Source organism: Tubulanus polymorphus, chromosome 8, assembly GCF_964204645.1.
Source record: "Tubulanus polymorphus chromosome 8, tnTubPoly1.2, whole genome shotgun sequence".
Taxonomy (NCBI): domain Eukaryota; kingdom Metazoa; phylum Nemertea; class Palaeonemertea; order Tubulaniformes; family Tubulanidae; genus Tubulanus; species Tubulanus polymorphus.
Window position 1 is genome coordinate 11,519,841 of NC_134032.1, and position 15,274 is coordinate 11,535,114.

At 42.1% G+C, this 15,274-nt stretch overlaps 4 protein-coding genes across 4 annotated transcripts in view; all 4 read left to right on the top strand.

Annotated features, from left to right (window-relative positions):
- The window catches only part of LOC141910366 (uncharacterized), an 87,612-nt gene that overhangs the window by 24,955 nt on the left and 47,383 nt on the right, over nt 1–15,274 (top strand). The window lies entirely within an intron of this gene.
- Nucleotides 296–4,612, top strand: LOC141909920 (uncharacterized). The gene is made up of 5 exons (XM_074800602.1): nt 296–585; nt 704–832; nt 1,096–1,401; nt 2,242–2,481; nt 4,066–4,612. Exons 1-5 carry the CDS (start codon nt 420–422, stop codon nt 4,380–4,382), a joined length of 1,158 nt encoding a protein of 385 aa, XP_074656703.1. The 5' UTR covers nt 296–419; the 3' UTR covers nt 4,383–4,612.
- LOC141909925 (uncharacterized) lies at nt 7,083–8,083 on the top strand. The gene is made up of 2 exons (XM_074800605.1): nt 7,083–7,134; nt 7,186–8,083. The coding sequence occupies exons 1-2, from the start codon at nt 7,083–7,085 to the stop codon at nt 7,923–7,925; spliced, it is 792 nt and encodes a 263-aa protein (XP_074656706.1). The 3' UTR covers nt 7,926–8,083.
- On the top strand, nt 8,535–14,290 carry LOC141909928 (zinc finger protein 711-like). Its single transcript, XM_074800608.1, has 6 exons — nt 8,535–8,682; nt 9,136–9,342; nt 10,637–10,995; nt 12,165–12,180; nt 12,261–12,377; nt 13,239–14,290. Exons 1-6 carry the CDS (start codon nt 8,535–8,537, stop codon nt 13,565–13,567), a joined length of 1,176 nt encoding a protein of 391 aa, XP_074656709.1. The 3' UTR covers nt 13,568–14,290.

The following is a 15,274-nucleotide window of genomic DNA, read 5'->3' on the forward strand; positions in this document are numbered from 1 at the left end:
CTGGAGTAGCAATCTGTTGTTGGAAATAATTGGTAGTCCTAGTTTTTCGAGGTTCTAGCCTGGATTAAGTGAATACATGTACAAAATGAACGGGGCCGAATTGACCCATGCATTTTGATACAATACCGTTTGTACTACTCTGAAGATCTAAGGCAGGTTCTTGCTGTAGTCCCAAAGCATAAGCCTGGCAACTGTAGCCAAGCAACTCTACCAAAGTGATTTCGCCATTGTTATCGGAGATGCCCTGTTCGATATGTTCGCTAATGATTCGTCGCTTATTTTTAGGTGGTGCCCCGGTTACTGGACAACAGCTCTCCGGCGACGGACTTTATCCGACTGTTCGGTCATCGAGGACGACCGCGACGACGACCTCGTTTCGCGTGAAAAAACACGAATGTCGATATTGCCCGAAACGCTTTATGACTCCCTTCTTGGTCAAACGACATGAATGTACCCACACCGGATACCGGCCGTACTATTGCCCTGTTTGTATGCGCGCGTTCACGCAGAAGGTCAGCATCAAACGCCATTTGTTCAATGTGCACGGACTGAACGAGCTGAAACATTTCCACGATTTCGGACTCCGTTGAAAAACGCTTCGCGGCAAAATATGAACAGCGAAAAATGCTTTTTTCGTATAATTGATATGACTTTGAACAATCTTAATTTCACCGTGACAATCTGACATCTGGTTTGTCATCATTTTTTCACTTGATGTATTCAAATGGACTGCGAGTTTTATTCGGTTTCACGAGGATTATGAGAGGCGAGGCTTCACAGATGGTTTTGACGTTATCTTTAGCGACAGTTGCTACTGGAGGCATAACGTTAGGTGCGAATTTTCCTCGATTCAGTTTCAAAATCGTGAGTTAGATTTACCTCTGCGGTGAAATTATTTTGTAAGGAACTCGTCTGAATTATAGATTTTAAGATCTGAACCTACAATTCAGAAACTGGGAGTTGTGAAATTTTGAGAATTCGGGAAATATTTGAACTCCTGAATCTATGATGTTATGATGTAACTATTACTCAAAACTCTTTGTCACAAAAAAAGAATTATTTTTTGTAACCAGTTTCCTAATCGGCATTTTGCAGGTTATCCGACTTACGACCCGCTTGCTGCGCAATTCGGGACTGGTGGCGCCGTCTACGATCATCAGCGACAGTACGTTAACCTGCCGGTGAGCGACGCCGCCAAACGCGTAGATTTCTCGGATTTGCTTCCGTCTGCCGAGAAGAAGCCTCACGTCTGTTCGATTTGCGGCAAGAACTTCGCATATTTGTCGCTGTTGAAGGCTCACTTACGCAGCCACACCGGCGAGAAACCGTTCGAATGTCGCATCTGCACACAGGCATTCTCGATGAAGGGCAATCTGATGGCGCACATGAAAAGCAAACACAATATCGATAAAACGATCATCAAAGAGTTGTTTCGGCAGACGGCGCGTAGTATGGACCCGTAACACGAAAACATCTCGAATAGAAACTGACAATCCAACAGAGTAAGGATTGAGAGACAATGGTAGAGCTGAATGTTTTTGACTTTTTTGAGTTTCTTAAGTAGTTGTTTAAACCGAATGCATGCGAAATGGACCTTTACCGGGAACGAAACTGGAGCGGGAATGAAATAGAAATCGAAGTGGAATTCAAACTTTTCAACGGCAACTTTTCAACGGATTGTTAACCCGCTTCTACTGGCATATCACAGGACCTGGTCGAAGAATTTCCTCATTTTTTTTCTAAATCTTTAGATGCCCTGCGTCAATTCGAAATTAGACTCACTGAATTCAGTTCCACAGTTGTGAATCAAATTTGACTGAAGTTTATTTACGTAAGACCCCCTCCCCAAAATCTATTTTAGAACCCCAGCTATATCTTAAAGCCCTTATTTTAACAAAAGCATATTTGTTGGATTTTGAGGACCACTCATTTCTAACTAGAGTTGAAGTTTTCTAACACAATTTTTGTGCAATTTTGCAGGTTCGCACCGGTTCTTCCCTGGTATGCCAGTAGGTGGCGGTAGCGCGCCGATGTATCATCATCAACAACAACAACAGCAAATGTTTTATCAATCGAAACCGATAACTGCAGGTAGGGGGCGCCCTCGCGGAAGCAGGGGTGGACGAGGTCGACCAGTATCGCGTTCTGTCGGCGAGATGGCGCCGCCGTTTCAGCAGCAGCAGCAGCAGCAGGCGCCTCAACCCAGTGGCGGCGGGAGTCGAATTTTATACGACGAGGAATCGGGCGAGAAACGCTACGTTTGTTCGTCGTGCGGCAAATCGTACGCGTCGAAGTCGGCGTTGGCAATTCACAATCGTACGCACTCCGGCGAGAAACCGTTCAACTGTCGCATCTGTCAACAGGCGTTCCGTCAGAAGGGGCACCTGATGTCGCACCTGAAACGCATTCACAACATCGACCAGTCGTTCATCGACGAGTTGTCTCCGCTTAAATCGAGACCGAAAACCGAACCGGCTGATTAGAGCACCCACGTCGACAGTAATTCCCGATGATTTCATCGATTTTTCCGAAAACATGCGACTTTAATGATTATTGAACGTATTCATCGAATGCGCTTATTGCTGATTTGATTGATTTATCGCGCAGGTCGGGCTTATTACGCGGAGGCCGTCTAGATCTTAGTTCATTATCGAAAAGATCACGGTCAAATCATTTATGTAACGTGTTTCATTAATCAAGATGTCTTGGATCTATTCACCTGTACTTAAATGTTTTAATGTTCGCTGAAATGTTTGTATACTTAACCTGTACATTAGAGGCTACACTTATTTGGATACTGTACGCTACGAGCAATTATCGCAACGTTGAAATAATTGCTCGTAGCTGTATGTTTGGGGCTTCATGTATTTGGCCGTGTACATTACTGTTGATGAATTATGTCAATATCTACGTAAACCATGTATCATGTTTATTTGCGTTGTACGGTCGGATGATTCTTTAGATATTTTAATTTGTGTTGAATTATACTCGAGTTTAACGAACATGTATATAATCAGTGTATGCAGAGTCAAAGCCGCTTAATCCGGATTTTGGTCTTATCCGGGCAATATTTGTACTCCATTTGTTCACTTATATGCAAGAAAATAGCTTAATCGGGATTTACTGTAAACCGGATGAATATTCTAGGTCCCAAATGATCTGAATTAAGCGGATTCTACTGCGTCAGCTTTTTGATTTTTGGGATAGTTAGATAACTACTCCCTCAAAAGTAGTTCTAATTTGAGTCTTAGTTCCGCGGTAATGTGGGTTTAATTTGACTATGGATGCAATTCCGAAGTTGTTCTAGGTTTAAGTTTTCCGGATCCAGTGTCACAGTCCCGTGAATTTGATTCGACTGGACCCAGTTCCACAGTTGTTTACATTTGATAACTTCTGCAACCGGTTCCACAGTTATGTGGGTTTAATCCCAGTATGGATCCAATTCCACAGTTGTGTATGTTTGATTATTGAATTGATTCTTTATCAAGGATATGTTCTGATTGACCAATCTGTCTGCTTACTCATTCTATGTTACTCGCATTTCTATACATAATTGTTTTATGTAATAAAAACAATTTCAAATTGAATTCTCAAAGTCTTTATTGTACTGTTTTGTCGAGGGAGGAAGTTTTTTCGAATTCGTCACGCACTTGTATGTTTCTAAAGGATTTAACCTTCACAATTCAGGAGTCTTCTGGTTCATAGTATCGGAACAGGGAACCTGGACAATACAACGGTTTTGATTTAGAATTCTCGAGGAGCCCCGACTATTTCTACTGAAAATGACAAGACTGACTGAAAGCTATATATGCTTAAGGAACATTTTCAAATCGGAATCCGAGTAGAACTATGAGGGGCCAAATATTTCGTGACATTATTCATCGAATGAAATTTCCAAGATTGATTTTTAAAGTCAGAAAAAAATCGTTTGCAATTTCAGAGCCCGATTGCTGCAAAATTTGCCACAATTTCAGGATTTTCTGTTTTCAGACCGATGAATGTAGGTACCGGATGGAAAAGGGTTAACTTCATTGAAAATAATATTCAGTGTTGTGCATTTTACAGGTGGCGTTTTCCTCAGTGAACTGTACCGCAGAAGCGTTAGCAGAGGCAGTCGGAGCGGCCCTTCCCGTCAGTTAGAAATGGAATATCCACCGGTGGCCCATCAGCAGTTTGCGAGTCAACGACATCGATGCGCCATTTGCGATAAAGGATTCGCGTCCGCTTTGTTGTTGAGGATACATCACCGGTCGCACACCGGCGAAAAACCGCACGTCTGCGCCGTGTGCAAAAAGCGTTTCACGCAAATCGGAAATTTAAACGTTCATTTAAAACGCGTTCATAACATTCGCTACTGCGTCGCGGCGGACGAACCAGAGTGAAACGTCGTTAATATATCGGCTCGAAGGGATTGGTTTTTTTCTTCGTCCGTGTTGATAGTATTTTCGTGATTGTTAGGGGATTTCTGCTGTTATCTTTGCTTCGCTTTTCTCACTAGAAACATCGGACATATCCTCGCTAGAAAAATTGAAATCTGCCTTGTAACGCGGTTTTTTAAACGAATTTTGCGAGGCAACATTTTGCGTTATACCTAACCGAAACATAACATATATATGTAGATAAACACTAACTATAATTTTGACGTAATTCGAAATTTTCCAGATGCGAGGTGGTCACCGTGGCAACAAACGTACGAAAAAACCAGAATGCAAACTGCAGTATCTGCAACTACGAGGAAATCGACGCCCGCCAAAAACGATTGGTCGCGCCAGTGTCAGATTTGTTTGAAAGTTTGTCGCAACCGCTACGATCTGGACGCGCATTTGAACGTGCACACCGGCCGGAAGCCTCACATCTGCCCGATCTGCCGAAACGGTTTCACGCAAGTCGGAAGTTTGAACGTTCACCTGAAGACGGTTCACTCCGGATCTAAGCCTCACGTTTGCCCCGTGTGCCAAAAATCTTTCTCGAAGATCGGAAATTTAAAGGATCACCTGATTCGTCTTCACAACATCTACGAAGACGCAGTCGCCGAAGGACCTGACTGAAAACCAAATCGAACCTGAAATTTGTGTTTTCTTTGAAAATTGTCGATTACTGTTCAATTTTCGGTGTCCTTTTGTTGTCAAGTTTAGTTCATTCAGACATAATTTCTATAGAAACCTTAACGTCGAAATTTTGTTTCGATGCAATTTTCTGAGAGGCGCCATTCTGTTTGAAGTAATCCTGACGTAACTTTTTTATCATGACAATAATTCGAACAATAATTCTGATGTAATTCGGAATTTTCCAGGTGCGAATTGGTCACGATGGCAACAAGCGTACGAGGAAAGCAGCTGCGCGCAGACGGCCGGGTCGCCGAGGAAACGGACAGACGACCAAAATGATTGGTCTCGGCGGTGTCAAATTTGCTTGAAGTATTTCCGTAGCCGCTACGATTTGGACGTTCATTTGAACGTGCACACCGGCCGGCGACCGCACATCTGCCCGATTTGTAATAAAGGTTTCACGCAAGTCGGAAATTTAAACAAGCATTTGAAACGCGTTCATAACGTTCTCTCGTGCGTCGCGGCAGACCGACCGAAATGATCATCCTTTTCCCTAAATGTTGCGGAAATATAACAGGAATATTTTGGGTTTTTTTTTAAATGAAACTATTATTTTTTTGTGTGTTACGCGTTGGAGAAAATATCCAGACTGAAATTAGCATGTACAAGTATATTATCTTTTTAGTGGAAATAAATATAGACTTTTTTCGTGAACGTGGTTTTCTTGAATTTCAGAGTTCTTGTTCGAGGTTTTTGCAAGACTTTATTAACTTACTTGACTATAGGAAATTGGTTGAAAATGACAAATGAGCAGAGACAAGATCAGAAAAAATTAACACAAGCATTAATTTTGACGTTGGTCGGATTTTCCAAAATATGAAATGGTCGCGGCAGCTACTAGTGCGAGAAAATCAACAAGTTATAGACAAAATCTAAAATTCTAGGAAACCTACACCTGTGAGGATAGGTAAATCAACACTTCCAAGGAAATCGAAATCTACATCTACGAGGATGTATGTACACTAGCTGAGACCGATCAGTCGCGCCAGTGCCCTGGACCTCGCATTTCTACCATCTGTAAAAGAGGTTTTTAACGAGTCCCACATTTAAACCTTCACAAGAAAACAGTACATAGCCATCCTCCCCTGGCAGGTTGCCTCGGTAAGGTCGTGCCGTGGTTGAGTCGATGCCATCAGGTTTGAATCCCTACCGTGGGAGGATGTTCATAGCGGATTCCTTGAGCTAGAAGTTTATTCGACATTTCGACTATATTCTAATATTCAGCATTAGAAACACAAAAATGCCGCCGTGTACAACTTCTACTTCTATGTACTTTTAGGCAAAGTTCATAGCGGATTAACACTAATGTTTGTACCACATATAAACACTCACCTGAAAACTGTTCATACTGCAAAACTCACAAGTTTGCAAGAGAAACGTCTTACTCAATCCCCCGAAGTTTTAAAAAGTTCACCGGGACTCGGTTCACATGCGATTAAAACGTGTGTAGCATTTGCAAAAAAGGTTCCGGGCAATCGAACAGTTTAAAAACTCGCGTGGAAACTGTTCTCCACACTATGTGAAAAACCTCATATTTGTACCGTGTGCAAAAAGGTTTTACGCAAGTTGCAAGTTTCAGCATTTAAACAGTCACGTGAAACGATTTCATAGCAGTCGCTTATTTCTCTATCTTCAATTTTGAACACTAGTGCGGTTCTCTAAAAATCTTCAAATGTTTATGATGAACTGATGTGATATAGGACCGGAGTTTTCTTTTGAATCCAGTTTCTTTTCTTCTTTTTATCAACAAGGAGCAATTCCTGGTCCAAATTCACTGCTGACCTGTTTCATTTAGCGCGATGACAAAGGGATTTGAGATGAAGTTTCCGTGAACACTGGATCCGGGAAACTTTAACTAGAACAACTTTGGAACAACTTTTAACTAGAACAACTTAGACCGTTGAGCACACATGTATTGACAATTTTTGTTAATGGTTGTTTTTGTATTTGTTTTATTTGACATTTATAGAAATCATGCCGTGGTTTTCGCATGATTTTATAAATCTGACAATGAAAAGGCAAAAAGGTAGAACGTGACAGAAATAACATAAACATAATTCTTATTCGGATTTTCCAGGTGTCGAATGGTCGTCGGGGCGACAAGCGCAGGATACGAGCGGCGTACAAACGGAGACGCCGTCTTCGTTGCTGAGGAAATCCGCGCGCGCCAAGAAACCTACGTGGAAGTCTACAGCCGCGGCGATAACAACACTGGCGACGACGAGATCATCGCCTCTGAAGAGAGATCGGTCGTTCAAGTGCCCTGCGACGAAATCGACGCCTTTGACGAAAGAGAAGCCGTTCAAGTGTCGGGTTTGCGCGAAAACGTTCGAGCGACGCCGCGATCGCGACGTTCATTTCAACGTTCACACCATCGAGAAACCGCACGTGTGCAACATGTGCAAAAAGCGTTTCATGAGCGTCCCGTGTCTGGAACTTCATCTGGATACCGCGCACAGCCAGTTAAAACCGCACGTTTGCCCCGATTGCAAGAAAAGTTTCACCACGGCTGGAAATCTAAAGGTTCACCGCAAAACGGTGCACACCGGCGAAAAGCCGTTCACCTGCCCCGTGTGCGAGAAGAGTTTCTCACTGGCCGGGAATTTGCACGTCCACGTGGGAACCGTTCACTGCGGGTCGAAAGCTCACGTTTGCCCGGCTTGCCATAATCGTTTTTCGACACAGGGTAATCTGAAAATTCACATGGAGACCGTTCACCTGGGAGTCAAACCTCACGTTTGCGCCGTTTGCACGAAATGTTTTTCGCGAATGGGAGCTTTGAACAACCACCTGAAACGCGTTCACAACATTAAGTAACTCGCGGAAATCGTAAATTTGAACAACGCCCACTTCGAAAACTGCGTTTACTACATTCACTGAAACTATGTCAAGGCAGCTATTTAGACGCTGATACCAGCCGGACGCCGCCGGTTTTCCGTTTGCAAAGCGAACAATTTCAACGAACATTCGCGTCAGAGGGCTTTCACAAAGGATTACTTAAATGCACACATCAAAAAATTTAAAACAACTCCGCGAGCTACATTCTCGATGACTTAAAGCCTCCTAAAAACCAGCGAATACACTTAATAAACTCTACTTTGATCGGAAAAACAGATAAAACAGATCAAAGTGAAATATTCCATTTATGTAGAATTACTGTATATATCAGTTTTTCTTAGATGCATTTAGACATCGTGAATTTAAACACCGAGTCAAATTTAGTGCACTGAGCGTATATATGCTTTGAAAGCTTTGTAAAATGGATCTAAATTTCAAAAGCCTTGGTTTTGAAGATATAGTGGCCGATGAAAAATAGTAGGACGTGACTATTTGATCAGGAAAAAACTATAACTTTGCTGTAATTCGGATTTTCCAGGTTTGAACTGGTCGCCGTGGCAACAGGCGCAGGACGAAAGCATTTCCGAAATGGCGCCAGCGACATCGACGAAAACGCCACGAAAAGAAGACTGGTCGCGTCAGTGTCAGATTTGTGCGAAAGTTTGTCGCAATCGCTACGACCTGAAAGTTCATTTGAACGTTCACACCGGCCGGAAGCCGCACGTTTGCCCGATCTGTCGGATGGGGTTCTCGCAAAAGGGAAACTTGAATCGGCATCTGAGAAATAAACACCATATTGCGAGTTGCGTCCCGATCGATTAGAATCACGATACTAGCGTTATCCCCAAAACTTGTAGGGTTCATGAGCTATGATCAACTAAGAATCTCTAATACGGTTACGAACTGTGGCGCAATTGATCGAAAAACTTTTCCCGCGTATTGCTCTTTTGAAAATAAAAATATTATCAAAGTCAAATTTTGGTAATAACTCGTAAGATTTCAACCAGCGCAATGGAAGTACCTTCAAGTTGAAGGCTCTTTCGTTTCAATTGTTAGGTTTTTTCTCGATTTCAGGAGTCTTGCCCAAAATGATATATCCCCGCCGTAACCCGATGGAAATAGGGAACGGAGCATGGCATGATAAGAAATTTGAATTGAGAAATAATTTTCACGTAATTCGGATTTTCAGGTGTTAACTGGTCCCCGCAGCAACGAGCTGGTGATAATAGCGGCGGGGCAAAGTCGGCGACGCCGCGCAAAGACGATTGGTCGCGAACTTGTCAAGTTTGTTTGAAAGTTTGTAGAACTCCGTCCGCTCTGAAGACTCATTTGAACGTTCACACAGGACGGAGGCCTCACGCCTGCCCCATTTGTCGGATGCCGTTCTCGCAAAAGGGTAGCTTGAATCGACATCTGAAAGCTCAACACCACATCGTCCCATGATTAGAACTCCTCTCACGTCGTACATGTAACTCCTGATCGCTGTTGTAGCCCTGCAAATATTCTAACGCTTGCGAGTCTAGCTTTCTTATCTACGGAAAATGAGAAACGGTCAATTAGATTTTTAGATTCGTCTTTTTCAATCACTTTTTCTTTAACGAGAAGATTCTTCTGTTGGAAGCATGAATTTCTTTATGACATCATAATGTCCACACGTTCTTTGCTTCATTTCAACTGTGGCCAGTTTTTATTAGTTTTTCAGGAACGCATTTATCAATACTATTTTCATATCCTGTATCTTGTGTATAACCTATTTCATACTAACTTCGCTCACTTTTAAGTTACTGTAAATTTGATATGCATGTATTCGGTTTTTGATTCACACATTTATAGTTTTTTTATGTTGAAATCTTTAAAACGTATTTGTGAATTTTTAAAATATTTTAAGAATTGTATTGGAAACTTAAAAAATGCTGGTACAAATCCACAGCCTCGACCGTGCACCCTACTCAGACAGTTGATAGCGCTATTCTTCCATGATCATCCCGACTTCACACTACATAATTTCCAATTCTGAAGGGGCAGGGTCCTGGCTGCAGATTGTCTGAAGGGGTAGTTCCAGGCGGCAGATTGTCTGAAGGAGTAGTTCCAGGCTGCTAGTGTTTGATACCAGCATGAAATTGAGTTTTTTAATTTGAATTTGTACATATTTACCTTCGATGTTGAAGATAAAATTTAGTGAAAAATTCACCCAAAAGAATTCTACTGTGTCTATCTTAGGTGTAGGTGATTGTAATATAATCTTTTGAATCTATTTGATAATGAAATAAACTTGAGTTTGATAAGCGAAAACAATCGAGTTGATGACGTCATTTTTTTGGGAAAGGTCTCTCCATTGGAAATCATTCGCAATTGATAAAATATTGACAAAATATGTGAAGGAATCATCCCTCAGGTCTTGGAAGGTGACAGACTGCAGGTTACAATTGTACGGTATCAGAAGTTAAAAAAATCGATGGTGGTAAGGTTTTATAATCGGATGGGCTTATACCAACCCGATCTTGAAACTAAACCGCAGATAGGTTACTGACTAGTGTAGACGGAGCTTATAAAATGGTGAAATATCAATTTTTAGGGAGAAGGACAATCCCCTTATTGCAGACTAATGCTCCTACCTGGAAAACTTGCGAAGGAATGCTTATTGCGCAATCTCGAGAGTTTTCAATATGGTTTTTTCGTTGATTTTTCAGAATGGATAGCAACTGCGCATATGGGTGTTGGCGGTGGTAACAATAGTGCGATCGATACGGAATCCTACAACACTCGAGACAGTATCGGTGGTATTTTTCCGCAGATGAGATTTTTCGAAGGGAACAATGCCGCAGCAGTAACGGGTACCAAATCTCACGCCAATCACAGCGGCGCGGGTAGTAGTCTGGCGTTACCGCACGTTTGTCAAGTTTGCGCCAAGCGGTTCATAACGCCGAGTAAACTAAAAGTGCACATGCACGTACACACCGGTTCGAAACCGTACGTCTGCCCGACCTGTAACAGACGATTCACACAGACCAGTAATCTGTACAGTCACATGAGAAAGTTTCACCAAAGAGTTTGATAAGACTTCACGTAATAGAGAAAACGACTGCACTTAGCTTTATAGTATGTGGATTTTTATTCTTCGTGGTTTTTGTCTCATTTGAAAGAATGTTTTCCTGTTTCATGCATTCTCCTTTAGAAACACCTTCTTCACAACATTTTACCGAGGGTCTAGCTTTGAAGTACATGGTTTTGAATTTTTCTGAATTTCTTTTGACGGTTTCGGTCCATAACATTTGATGGAATATCTTATTTCGTTATAGGCTTTTCATTTTTCACACACCTCCTTCTCAGCATTTTAACGAGTGTCTAGCATTGTAGTTGGTAGAGATTTTTGTCCATTAATGGAACATCTGTACAGTAGATTCCTGCTAACTTGAGACTGGTAGTTGAACAAAAATTGAACGCGACCGACCAATATTTTTACAAGCGAAAATAATTCGTAGTCCTTAAGATATTTGCACTTAGTAACTTTTCTAGGCTAGAATTCTAACCGTTTTTCCCGTGGATTTTTCCAGGTGCTGCCATCGTCACCCTTGAACACCCCCTGCAGATGTACATGCCGACTACCAGCACCACCAAGTATCAGCGACAACAACAACGATTTAATCATTCGATAACCATGCCAACAACGGCAACAACAGGAGGAGATGTTGCCATTCCGCCGCCTCAAATTTGCTACAAGTGCGAAATTTGCTCGATGTCGTTCGATATGCCGAGTACTTATAAAGTTCACATGCGCGTTCACACAGGACTTAAACCGTTCAGTTGCCAGATTTGTCGCAAGTCGTTTTCGCAGCGAGGAAATTTAAATGTTCATTTGAAAACCGTTCATCGCATGTTACCCGGATGAGATACGTACCATACTTGTTTTCCGTGCCGGACTTATAAGAGGAAGATTTATGCGGGCCATGCCTCTGACCTCGCTCATCAGGATGTATATATTTTAATTTGCTTCATGGCTTCGGTCGCGAGAGCCATCGTATATCTATCTTGTTTCGCTCTCAACCTCTGTAGAACCGTGTCCTGCGAATTTTTAGCCAACTATAAACCCTGAACTCGGCATCCAGCTCCACTGTTCTGACTTATGATTTGACTGGAATTTTGTTGATAATGTTTTTAGCGATATACTCGTAAAGAATCATGGTTTAAAAATGACAATAAAGGATCGTGTTATGATTGTTTGGAAATGTGCTTGGTAAAAATGGACCCAAAAACATCCAGATCCTTTCATTTGACCGACTAATACAATTACACAAACTATTTGGGTCTTTTCAGGTCGGACCCATGGAACGTTTGGATTTAGCGGCAACATGGTAGAATTTCAGAACCCGTTCGACGCGCTGTCCATCGCGAATTCTCAACGGGCGATATCGACGATGCCGAAACCTGGTGGTAAGCGAGCGAAGAAACCACCAACCGAATTCAGACGAGGATCGAATTTCCGAGGTCGCGGAGCCGCTGCCACGGTGGTGACAGGCTCGGCGTCGGGCCCGCCGCAGCCAAAACTGATTACGAAAACGTACCAGTGCCCGTATTGTAATCGGTTGGATAGTAGTAAAGCGATGATGAATCGACACATTCGATGCCACACGGGCGAAAAACCGTTCGCGTGTCCGGACTGCAGCTCCAGATTCAGACAGTCGAGTCATATGTACCAGCATATGAGGCGAATTCACGGATATACGAACCAACCAAAGAATGGATAAACGAAACATATTTAACTTGAACTGTTATTGACTAAATCACCTTGTGAAATTCTATCCTTGATGTTATTTTCCAACCACTGAATTTGGAATCGTAGGACAATAATGAAACCGTCAAGTATTTAGATTCTACTGTTAACTCTTGTTCGAAGTTACGTAGAAGATTATGACAAAGTTATATCTTATCTTCTTGGACATTATTGTTTTAAGTAATTGTGCTACGACAGATTAGTTTCAAAAAACATATTTTGTAATGTTTCCATGTGACGATTTTGGACAGTGGGGAGTGAGTTTCTTTGGTCCTGGATCCCCTGATGTTGAAGAGCATGCGACCGTATCTGACCTTGTATATCCTCATCAAGTTCTCCTTGTCCATGCATCCCTTCCGATCTATCTGAATCATTTCTGACCGCTAGACCTTCCACTTCTGCCTACCCTGAGATTTTCACCCTTGGCTTCTGATTTCATTCATGTTTTCAGTTGTTGTGTTGATGTTAAAGACATTACTGGCCACGGTTCAATAACTTATTTCTCTGAAATCTATTTGCAGATGGCGCCACGGTCGTAAACGCTGCAAATCTCGAATTGCGTCTGCTATCCGAACCTCTCGTCGACGGCACCCACCTATCCGATGTGCCTCATGCTGTCGAATGTGAGGTTTGGAAAAATACCAAACGCTGCCCTATCTGTGGAATATATCTGCAAGCTTACTGCTATTTCGTCGCCCACATGCGAACCCACACGGGCGAGAAACCATTCGCTTGCAACATTTGCTCGAAACGCTTCGCCCGCCTAAGTAATCTATATGCCCACACCCGCCGTGTTCATCATATCGAACCGTTACGCCAAAACACAGGACTCGGTGCCTATAAACCCTGAAGCCCTATACCCAGTGTGTATAGAACCTTAACGATCGGACCCAGTTTTCAAACAGTAACCTCTGAACCTAGCTTAACTCATTTGTCATTTAACAATGTAGCACCCTTCACAAAACTATTGGACCCAGTGTCAGTTTGTAGAACCTGATTGGACCGAGTTGAACCTGGAAATAAAACTATAGACTGTGATGCTTAGATTGGGCTAAGATCTTGTATTGACTGGAGTCGTTTTATTACCGAAGTGAACTCGAAAAACTGGTTTTTGGTGTAAACCAGGGTCTGGATAAAAAGTTGTATTTTCATCAAGTATATAATGTATAGTATGTTTCGATCCCAGATTCTTTGTTTCCAAGATGATTATCATCAATATTTCTTGGCACTGGCCAAGATAGATACGTAGAGGGATAGACTTTTGTTTCCCTGTAAATTTTTGGTTTTCTTTTTGTCGAGCATCTTTATGAGTTACGTGTAATTATGTTAGCCAGTTCAACAGTTGAGTTAAAATGAGTTCAAATATTGTTAACCTTTGACGCAAAATCGTGGAACCGGGTCCTGCGTATATAAACTGATTTTGTGAGTTATGATAGAATTTGAAATTCAATCGAGTTATTGTTCTATTATTTGTGTTGGTCTTATGTGAAAACGTTGATGTACAGTTTGTAATTGTTCAATTCGATGCCTCTAAAAATGGCTTATCGTAAATGACACGAGCGAATGAATTGTTTCTTTGCTAAAGTTTTGAAAATAAAGAGTTTTTCATATGAAAATCATACATTTTCTTTCTTGTTCTATTTATTTCTTGCTGCTAGAATGAGGATTATTTTCTCTCGCTGATATTGAGGCTGAGGATTGAAGGAACAATTATGTCTGACTTTTAACTAGGATTTTGTCGACTAGAGCTTCCATTAGTTCCAGAGGGTACCACCATCTTAAAGGGGTTATGCGTATGTGGCGGCCAGATGACGTGCTGTGACGTCATGTGCATATCATCCATTCCGACTGATGGATTTCCTTCGGCTTCTGAAGAAGGACCAAACGTCCCTTCGCCCGACTTCTTTGAATGTCCAATTATCTATATTTATGTAGCATCTTGTAACAGCGTTTTCTGTTGATGAAAAAGAATTTATACATTTTTCCGCAATTTTGCAGGTGAAGGCTGCAGTCCAGTTGGTAGATGGAGAAATACAGTCAAACGAACGCGTCCGCCCAGACCTTACAAGTGTAGCTTATGTAACAAAGGATTCCCGTCGAGAAGCGCTTGTCAAACTCACATCCGCGTACATACTGGCGAGCGCCCGTACGCCTGTCATCTCTGCCCCAAACGATACAAACAGAAAGTCGATTTGAAAACTCACATGGCCGGAAAACATGATTATTTCCTTCTGTAAAGAGACAAGATTAGAAACTGGCGAGGGATTTATTTGGGACGTTAGTGGCCTCGTGTGAGGCCGGACTTCTTAACTTGAACTTGAACTTGAAGATGTTTAAGGCCCTAACGGGTCTGTTCGTCATTCCGATTTTTGTAGCTTCATTGATTTTATGCGGCATGCGTGGCTCTAAATGTTTGTGGCAAACTTATATAACTAGTGCATAAGTTTAGGTCTGGCAGATTGGAACGTAGACACTTGCCAGGTCCTTCCAATGTATGTCGAATCTAGCCTTGAAGCAAAGTGTATTGCGCTTACGTGAGCTCGTGGCCTCACGCGAA